Raw genomic sequence first — 8,811 nt, 5'->3', positions numbered from 1 at the left:
CGCACACACACACACCTCTCTGCATCTAGTGTGCGCACACACACACACACCTCTCTGCATCTAGCGCACACACACACACACCTCTCCGCATCTAGCGCGCGCGCACACACACACCTCTCCGCATCTAGCGCGCGTGCACACACACCTCTCCGCATCTAGTGCACACACACACACACACACACCTCTCTGCATCTAGCGCACACACACACACCTCTCCGCATCTAGCGCGCGCGCGCACACACCTCTCCGCATCTAGTGTGCGCGCGCACACACACACACACCTCTCTGCATCTAGCGCGCGTGCACACACACACCTCTCCGCATCTAGCGTGCGCGCACACACACACCTCTCCGCATCTAGCGCACGCACACACACACCTCTCCGCATCTAGGGCGCGCACACACACACACACACCTCTCTGCATCTAGCACACGCACACACACACATCTGTCTGCATCTAGCACGCGCACACACACACACCTCTCTGCATCTAGCGCGCACGCACACACACACACACGCACACACACACCCTCTCTGCATCTAGCCTGGGGGTTGAGTAGGACAACTGGGTCTTCTTGCTAGTGTAGTGCTAGAGCATTCGCATGGCATGTGTGTGTCCCAGAGGGTGCTCAGCGCCGTGAGGGTGACCTTGTCCGTGACTGTGTGCTGTTGGATGTGACCGTCCGTGCTATGTCCTCTAACACAGGAACTACCGTGCTGCTCACTGACTGGACTGCGGTTTGTGGGGGAGGTATGTTCTCTTCTGGCCCATGACTGCCTCTAGTTCAAGGGACCTGAGATCCTTTGTGGGGAACAGAGGGTGCCTCTTATCCCTCCCTGAGACGGGAAGTCAGGATCTGTGTTTGGGGGCAGGTGGGCGTATTCGGCACCGCTGCTACCATCCCCACCCCCATGCTTGCACTCGGCTCCTGGTTCCTGAGACCATTCACCTCAATTGTCTCTGTGATGGAAACCCAAAAGAAAGATGGGGCAGGCAGTCTCACCCACTTCAGAGATGGGGCAACTGAGACATGGCAAAGGGAGAAGCCATAGTGGCCAGGTCCCTGTGGAGAGACAGTGGGAGGACAGGGCTGGAGACCGGGTTCTTGGCTGTCCACCTCCCTGAGAAGCAGCGACAAGAGCTGAGTGGGCTCAGGGGCACCTGGGTGGCTCAGTTGGTTGAGCAACTGCCTTCGGCTCAGGTCATGATCCTGGAGTCCCGGGATCGAGTCCCGCATCGGGCTCCCTGCTCGGCGGGGAGTCTGCTTCTCCCTCTGACCCTCCCCCCTCTCATGCTCTCTCTATCTCATTTTCTCTCTCAAATAAATAAATAAAATCTTTAAAAAAAAAAAGAGCTGAGTGAGCTCAGACAAATGGGTGTCTGTCACTGGGTAGGCCTGTCACGGTAAGGAGGTGTCAGATTGGGAGGCAGGATACTTCAGTTCTAACACTTTGGGCTGTGGGTGCTATCCGGGGCTCCCCCACACATTCAACAGCCATCCTGCTGAGATCACAGGCATCTCATTCCAACCAGCTCTGTGACCTTGGGCAAGCCACTTCACCTTTGGGAGCCCCAGTGCCCTTGCCTTCAAAGAGGGACAACAGCTCTATCATGGGACTCAGACCCCTACGCAGGGCTGTGTCGCTGGAGCTGGCCAGCACCTATGATTCCTTAACTGGATGAGTCCCCCGACCCTGTGTGCCCTGTGACCTCCTCAGAGGCTATTAGCTGGCCACGGGGTGGGGGTGGGGAGCAGGGCCCTGCCCCCCATCCCTCCCACTCCCGGAGAGCTTTGTCTTCCACAAACACAAAACCTGGAAATGGTTGAGGAAGATGGAGCCTCCTAACGACCATTGTTTGAGGTGGGAGTGGGTGTCCCGGAAGCAAATTGGGGTGGTGGGGGGCTCACAGCTGCTGCATACTGGCTGGGTGTCTGTACGGGAATGGGAGCAGTTGCTCGCGGGGGCGCGGAGGCAGAGAAGAAGGTGGCATTCGCTCATTCGGCAGGTCCTGTCTGTGCATCTACTGTGTGCCAGGCCCTGGACTGGACAGGGGATCCAGAGGGGAACTAGGGCCAGGCCCCACCCTCCAGGGTGTGATCTCAGCACAGGTGGGAGCTGGTCCCTAACCTGGTTTCTGGGCCGCCTGCCGGGGAGGAGGTCATGTCTGAGCAGCTGAGCTCAGCTTCAGGCAGCCTGTGTTGACCCTGGCTATGGGCCAGGCCCTGAACTGGACACTTTGTCCTGTTATCTCAGCCCATCCTCCCAGCATCCCTGAGTGATAAGACTGCTCGAGGAAGCTAGGGCCCACACGTGATTGGCCCCACGCTGGGTCAAGATCTGGGACACCCCCCCTCTGGTGGTGGGTTTTGGGGTGGCAGGGGCTCCCACTGTCCCTTCCCTCTGTCTCCCACCACTGCCCCTATGACTACGTGAACACCTGTTCCGGAAACTGGCCATTGTTCCCGCCATCCTTCCTCCCCTAGGCCCTTCCTGTTTGTGTCCCTCCCACTGAAGCCCCCAACCCCACCCATGCCAGGTGCTTCCCTTGGGGAACTCTGACCCACTGCAGGAAGAGGGGCTGAACTGGGTTTTCCCCCTCCCCGGAGAAAAGGAATGGGGAGCCATAGGCCACCTCTCCAATTTGGGTGAGGAGCCTGGCAGGAGAGCGAACAAGGTCAGAGTCACACAGAGCCTGAGTCCTCAGCTGGCCCAGTCCTGGGAGGGGCCCTATCCCACTGCTTTGGGCTTGTTGCCCCATGTCCCCCAATCACACTGGCCCGTAGCTGCAGCTGGGGCACCAGGCTGGTGGCTTGGGGGCCTCTACCCCCTTTCTCTTGCCAGCCTGGGAATCCTGTCCTGGATTCTGTCCAGGACCCATATCTGCCTCCTGGGCCTGGGCCAGGTAGGGAGCTGACACAGAGAACACATACCTGGTTTTAGGGGATCAGGGAAGTTGGGCAGCAAGTGCCCACCTGCCCCTGATGGAGCCTCCCGATCCCCAGAAGCAGCTGCCTGTGCCCTGTTGAAACTTCATGGCCACAGCCCCAGGCCCTGCTGGCATTGCCATGGGCAGCGTGGGCAGCCTGTTGGAACGGCAGGACTTCTCCCCCGAAGAGCTACGGGCAGCACTTGCGGGGTCCCGGACTTCCCGCCAGCCTGATGGGCTCCTCCGGAAGGGCTTGGGCCAGCGTGAGCTCTTCAGCTACCTGCACCTCCCCAAGAAGGATGGCAAGAACACCAAGAGGGCCCCTCGGAACGAGCCTGCTGACTACCCCACCCTCTACTACCAGGAACATCCTCGGGCTGGTGACTTCAGCAAGACTTCGCTGCCCGAGCGGGGTCGCTTTGACAAGGTGCATCTCTGCCCACTTCCCTCCATAGTGTTGGAGGGTGGGGATGGGGGCGGCTTGGGGTCCCCTCGGAGACCCGGGTCCTCGGATGGGGCTGGGACATGAACCTCCTGCTGTAGGCCGGCCTGAGGCTTGGTCACAGGTCACCGCCCCCTGGGGATGTGCACCTCAGAGTCTCAGAGAGGATCCCGGGGGGCTGTGGGGACGTTAGGAGGGCAGAGGTGAGGTCTGCCCGGGGCCTCAAACCTGCCCTTTTTCTTCCTGGCAGTGCCGCATCCGCCCGTCGGTGTTCAAGCCCATGGCGGGCACTGGGAAAGGCTTCCTGTCCATGCAGAGCCTGGCCGCCCACAAGGGCCAGAAGCTGTGGCGCAGCAATGGCAGCCTGCATACGCTGGCCTGCCATCCACCCCTGAGCCCAGGGCCCCGGGCCAGCCAGGCACAGGCCCGCGCCCAGCTCTTGCATGCCCTCAGCCTGGATGAGGGTGGCCCCGAGCCCGAGCCCAGCCTGTCTGACTCCTCCAGCGGGGGCAGCTTCGGCCGGAGTCCTGGCACCGGTCCAGGCCCCTTCAGCTCCTCTCTGGGCCACATTAACCATCTGGGGGGCTCCCTGGACCGGGCCTCACGGGTCCCCAAAGAGGCTGGGCCCCTGGCTATGCTGAGCTGCCTGCCTGATCCACCACCCCCCTACGAGTTCTCCTGCCCCACTGCGGAGGAGGTGGTGGCCATGCTGCCCGACACCTGTGAGGATCTCAAGAGGGGCCTTGGTGATGAGGATGGCTCCAACCCCTTCACACAGGTGAGGGCGCCCCCCTCCACACCTTGGGGTCCTGTTCTGCCCCTTGGCATTGGGGTGAAGGGAAAACTGGAGGGGCCCCAGCCAGCTCACCTAGGTGGCTCTGGCCACAAGAGAGTAAGGAAGATGGAGGTGATCCAGTCCCCCACCCCCCACGTGATGGGGCTGTCGTGTCACTGGCTGCCCTGGCTAGCGAGGAGTTGGGTGGAAGGGAGGAGGAGAGACCTCCTGGGAGGGCCGTGTGTTGGGGACACTTCCCCTCCAGCCACGGCTGGGGTGTTGTGGAGGGGTCTAGCTATGGGAGCGGGGCCGTGTGCGGATTTCCCAGCATGGCAGGCGCCTCTTGCCCTTGGTAGGTGCTGGAGGAGCGCCAGCGGCTGTGGCTGGCTGAGCTGAAGCGCCTGTACGTGGAGCGGCTGCACGAGGTGGCTCAGAAGGCAGAGCGCAGTGAGCGCAACCTCCAGCTACAGCTCTTCGTGGCCCAGCAGGAGCAGCGGCGGCTGCGCAAAGAGCTGCGGGCGCAGCAGGACCTGGGCCCCGAGCCTCGGCCCCCCGGCGCCCTCCCAGAGGCCGACCCTAGCGCCCGACCCGAGGAGGAGGGCCGATGGGAGGTGAGAGACCAGGCATCCTATAAACCTTCAGTCCCCTCCGCCGCCCGCGGTCGCGTCCTCTGCCGCCCGCCACCCGCCCTTACCCGCTCTCGCCTGTCCTGTGTCCCTCCAGGTGTGCCAGAAGACAGCAGAGATCAGCCTCCTGAAGCAGCAGCTGCGGGAGGCCCAGGCGGAGCTGGCGCAGAAGCTGGCGGAGATCTTCAGCCTGAAGACGCAGCTGCGGGGCAGCCGGGCGCAGGCGCAGGCGCAGGACGCGGAGCTGGCCCAGCTGCGCCAGGCGGTGCGGAGCCTGCGGGAGCCGGGTCTACGGGAGGAAGGCCCGGGCAGCTGTGAGACGGACGACTGCAAGAGCAGGGGGCTGCTGGCCGAGGCAGGCGGCAGCGAGGCCGGAGGGGGCGGAGGGGGCGCCGAGCAGCTGCGGGCCCAGCTGGTGCAGGAGCGGCTCCGCGCCCAGGAGCAGGCGCTGTGCTTCGAGCGCGAGCGGCGGACATGGCAGGAGGAGAAGGAACGGGTGCTGCGCTACCAGCGGGAGATCCAGGGAGGCTACCTGGACATGTACCGCCGCAACCAGGCGCTGGAACAAGAGCTGCGGGCGCTGCGGGAGCCCCCAGCGCCCTGGAGCCCTCGACTGGAGTCCTCCAAGATCTGAGGCCAGCGGCTGAGCGGGCGGTAGGAGCACCGCCGGAAAAATGGCCTGGACAAGCCCACCCCGAGATGATGGCCGGCTCCTTCCTTACACTGGTCTGCGGCAGAAGCTGTGGAGGCCGGCCAGGGGTGGGGAGGCCCACCGCGAGGAGGGCTACCATGGTGTCGTGGGCTGGATAGGCTGCCAGCGGCAGGAGCCAGGGCAAGGCTTCTAGGCAGAGGAGCCCCTTGGCAGGGCCTCGCCCCGCTCCCGGGAGTGAGAGGTGGCCCAGAGGAGGTTGGGGAATGGAGAGCCCCATGATGCAGAAGGGCAGGCGTGAGGAAGGGAGGCTGGGATGAGAACACTGGCCTCCCCCAGGATAAAGCCACATTTTCTACAAGGAGCCCCCCCCCCCCCCCCCCCCCCCCCGCAGGGTCTACATTGGGCCTGTCCCTGGCCTGAGTCTAGAGAATTGTGGATGGTTGGCGTCGGGGGCCCTTTGACTGGGCTGTAGCTCCCCTCTATGGTCATGGTCCGTGGGAGGGTGTGCCCTGTGCCCATGTGTGTGTGTGCGCGCGTGTGCAGCCGCTGGGTATGCGCGTTGGGGAGTGGAGGAATCCTTTTGTCCCGGCACCACGCGGTTCCTTAGCTGCCGTGTGGGCTGAAATGCCTTTCTTCAGCACCAGTGGGATTTTGCAGAAGGAACAAGGCCAGAGAACCCAGAAAAAAGCAAAAGGGCAAGTCAACCAAGGCATGGCTAGAACATGAAACATTCTCTTGGTAGGAAGTCTGGTCCCTGGGTACCCAGACCCCTGCTGGGTTTGGGGCCGGCCTAATACAGCTTCCCCCTGGAGCACCCAAAGGCTCCAGGAGGGCCCTGCCCCTCCCAGAACGCACCTCCCATCTTCCGTCCGCCTGTGGCACACCCCTCCCTCCACAGGAATGGGAGGCCCCAGGAAGGTGCAAGAAACAGGCAGAGAAAACTAGTGGGTTGGTTACTTGGTAAAGGGCCTGCACTGCAGCAGGGAATGTGGCCATTTCCCTGTAGGCAATGGAAGGCCAAGGGATATTTTTAAGCAGGGGTGAGATGTGATCTGATTTGTATTCTGGAAAGCTCTGTGCTGAGAGGAAGCAACCCTCCACCTCCAGCCCCACACCAGGTTCCCTGACCCTTGGTCTCAGCCCAGGCTGGTCCTCCGACCCCTCCAGCCTACTCCCACCCCTAGCCTCTCAGCAGTCCGGTTTCCCTTCTGGACTTTTGCTCCCTCCTGGGTGGGTGGCCCAGAGCACAGACCTAGTCTGGCACGCAGGTGGCCCATCCCCACTCCTTGCAGTAAAGTTTAGCATCCTTATGGGCACATCACTGTAACTGCTGCTGAGCATTGAGCACCTCCCATCTGTTAGGCCTTCGGTGCGTGGGCTCTCGGGGTTGAATTAGATGGTGCTCCCCGCTGCAGGGGAGCCAGCCCGCAGACCTCCCAGTCCCTGCTCTGATGGGGCAGCTGCAACCTCTGACAAGTTCTCTGCAGAAACCCCAGTTTGCTCCCGTCACCCATGATTCCCCCTTCCCAGTCCGTGCCTGGCCACTCCTCACGCCCCGGCAGGTGGGTCCTGGTGGAGTTGCTGTGCTAGGGTACCCACGGGGCTGTGGAGGATGCGCTGATGTGCCTTGCCTTTTCAGGGTGGAAAATGGGATATGTGACTTGTCTGCCGTGGGTATGGTGTGTTTATGGCCATGTAAGTGGCAGGTGGATGTGGAGCTGTCTTGTGGGTGGTGGGTGTGTCTGGGGGTGTGTTCGGGGCTCCTGGGTTGGGAGGCCGGGAGGGCTGCTTCCTGGCTGTTCCTTCTGCTCCATTTCTTCCCACCAGCCCCAGCCCAGCCCCTCTTGCCTCTGGCCAGGCTTAGGTCGAGCCTGTGGCCAGGACAGACCCCCGCACGTAGCTGAGCCTGGGTCCTCTGCTGGGGGAGGGAAACTGGGAGCACTCAAGTTAAGCAGGCCTGTCTCCCACAGGCCTTGGAACCTGTTTCACAGATCCCTCCAAACCAAGGTCTCTGGGCCAGTGACCCTCCAGACCCTCTAGTGACCTAAAGCCTGGGTCACTCCCTCCCTGCAACCTGGAGCTGGTCAGGCTGGGTGCCCACGTGCCCCACCACGGCTGGGGTCCACCTTCTGGTGTACCATCTCTGCAGAAGGGCTCCCCACCCAGCAATTAGAGAGCTGGGCCGGCCAGTACAGCCAGCGGGGAGTGGGTGGGTGGTACCAAAACTTGGCAGCTCTGCCAGAAACCAGGGCCAGACCCAGATGCAGGGGGAGGGCGCGAGAGAGAACTGAAGCTGGGGTGGCTCCGAGGGAACCAGATCCCTGCCGGGCAAACCAGTTCCCGGGTCCCCAAGCCGGCTGGGTGGCTCTGGGACCAGCTGATCACAGGTGCCACGGCTGCGGCCCCTGCTCTGGAGCAGCCCCTCCCTCCTGTGCCCCGTGGGCCTGCCCCTCAGCTGCCCAGAGGCCCCCTCCCCCAGCAGACTAGGCCCAGACAGCCAATTTCCAGAACTGAGGCAAGCTCCCCGAGCTGAGCCTCTGATCTCTCCTGTTCACAGTTCAGAGTGTCACATCTTCCAGTGTCTCCCTGGGCCCCCTTAGTCTATCAAAGCATCTGACAGCCTGACTTCCAGATAATGGCGCCCTTTCTGACCCCAGCAGGCCCTCGCAGGCCCTCGCAGGCCCTCGCAGGCCCTCGTCCTCCAGGTAGAGCCTCCTCACAGATCTTACTTCCTCGAGAAAGCCTTCCTTGAACTCCTGCCCTGCCCTGCCTGGGCATTCCTCCCCCCACCCCCCCCCTGCTTCGTGTCCACAGACCCGTATATTTGCTGACGTTGTCGGTGTCTCTCCACGGGGCTGTAGGCATTGCCAGGCAGGGCTGTGTGTTCTGTTTTTACCCCCAGAGCCTGCTCTGGCTCCAGCCCAGAAGGCACTGGGGGTGGGGGCGGGGGCTTTGGAGTCAAGAGGGACCAGACCTCTCCCTGACTGGCATGGGTTCGAGCTGGGGGTGGAGTGGCGTGGGTGGGGAAGTCTCCAGCTCTGGGTGTTCATTCATCATTCATGGACACCTGGGCCAAGCACTGGAGCTGCAGAGCTGGTCACCATTTCCTGCCCAGTGAGGTACGACATGCCTCCCTCAGGGCCAGGCCTGGATCTCAGATGAGGAAGCCATAGTGGCCAAGGCCTCTCTGCCCGCATGACCCTTCCCTGTGGGGGGAGGGAGACAGCCACACACATACATCCATGATAGTGACCAGACCAGAAGAATGCAAACATATACATACACGGGAACAACAGAGGGCCTCCACGGTAGCAGGTCAGCAGAGCATGGAAAAGTACATTTCTCTGAGACCGGGGGGCGGGGGGGGTATAGGTATTAGGGAGCCT

At 62.4% G+C, this 8,811-nt stretch overlaps 1 protein-coding gene across 3 annotated transcripts in view; it reads left to right on the top strand.

Moving 5' to 3' along the window:
* N4BP3 (NEDD4 binding protein 3) overlaps positions 1-8,456 on the top strand; it is an 11,673-nt gene extending 3,217 nt beyond the window's left edge. Inside the window, exons 1-5 of one of the 3 annotated variants that reach the window (XM_021701836.2) lie at positions 2,897-3,357; positions 3,623-3,748; positions 3,797-4,150; positions 4,504-4,758; positions 4,871-8,456. In XM_021701836.2, the coding sequence (XP_021557511.1) occupies positions 3,037-3,357; positions 3,623-3,748; positions 3,797-4,150; positions 4,504-4,758; positions 4,871-5,407 (1,593 nt within the window). In that variant the 5' untranslated portion in view covers positions 2,897-3,036 and the 3' untranslated portion in view covers positions 5,408-8,456. Of the gene's footprint in view, positions 1-2,896; positions 3,358-3,622; positions 4,151-4,503; positions 4,759-4,870 lie in introns of those variants that run through there. The other 2 variants (XM_021701835.2, XM_021701834.2) reach the window with 2 other exon arrangements.
* Positions 8,457-8,811: the final 355 nt, after the last annotated feature.

The sequence above is a fragment of the Neomonachus schauinslandi genome, chromosome 7 (genome assembly GCF_002201575.2).
Source record: "Neomonachus schauinslandi chromosome 7, ASM220157v2, whole genome shotgun sequence".
NCBI classification, from domain to species: Eukaryota; Metazoa; Chordata; class Mammalia; order Carnivora; family Phocidae; genus Neomonachus; species Neomonachus schauinslandi.
The sequence above is the reverse complement of the archived record's forward strand: the minus strand, read 5'-3'. Positions and strand labels throughout refer to the sequence as shown.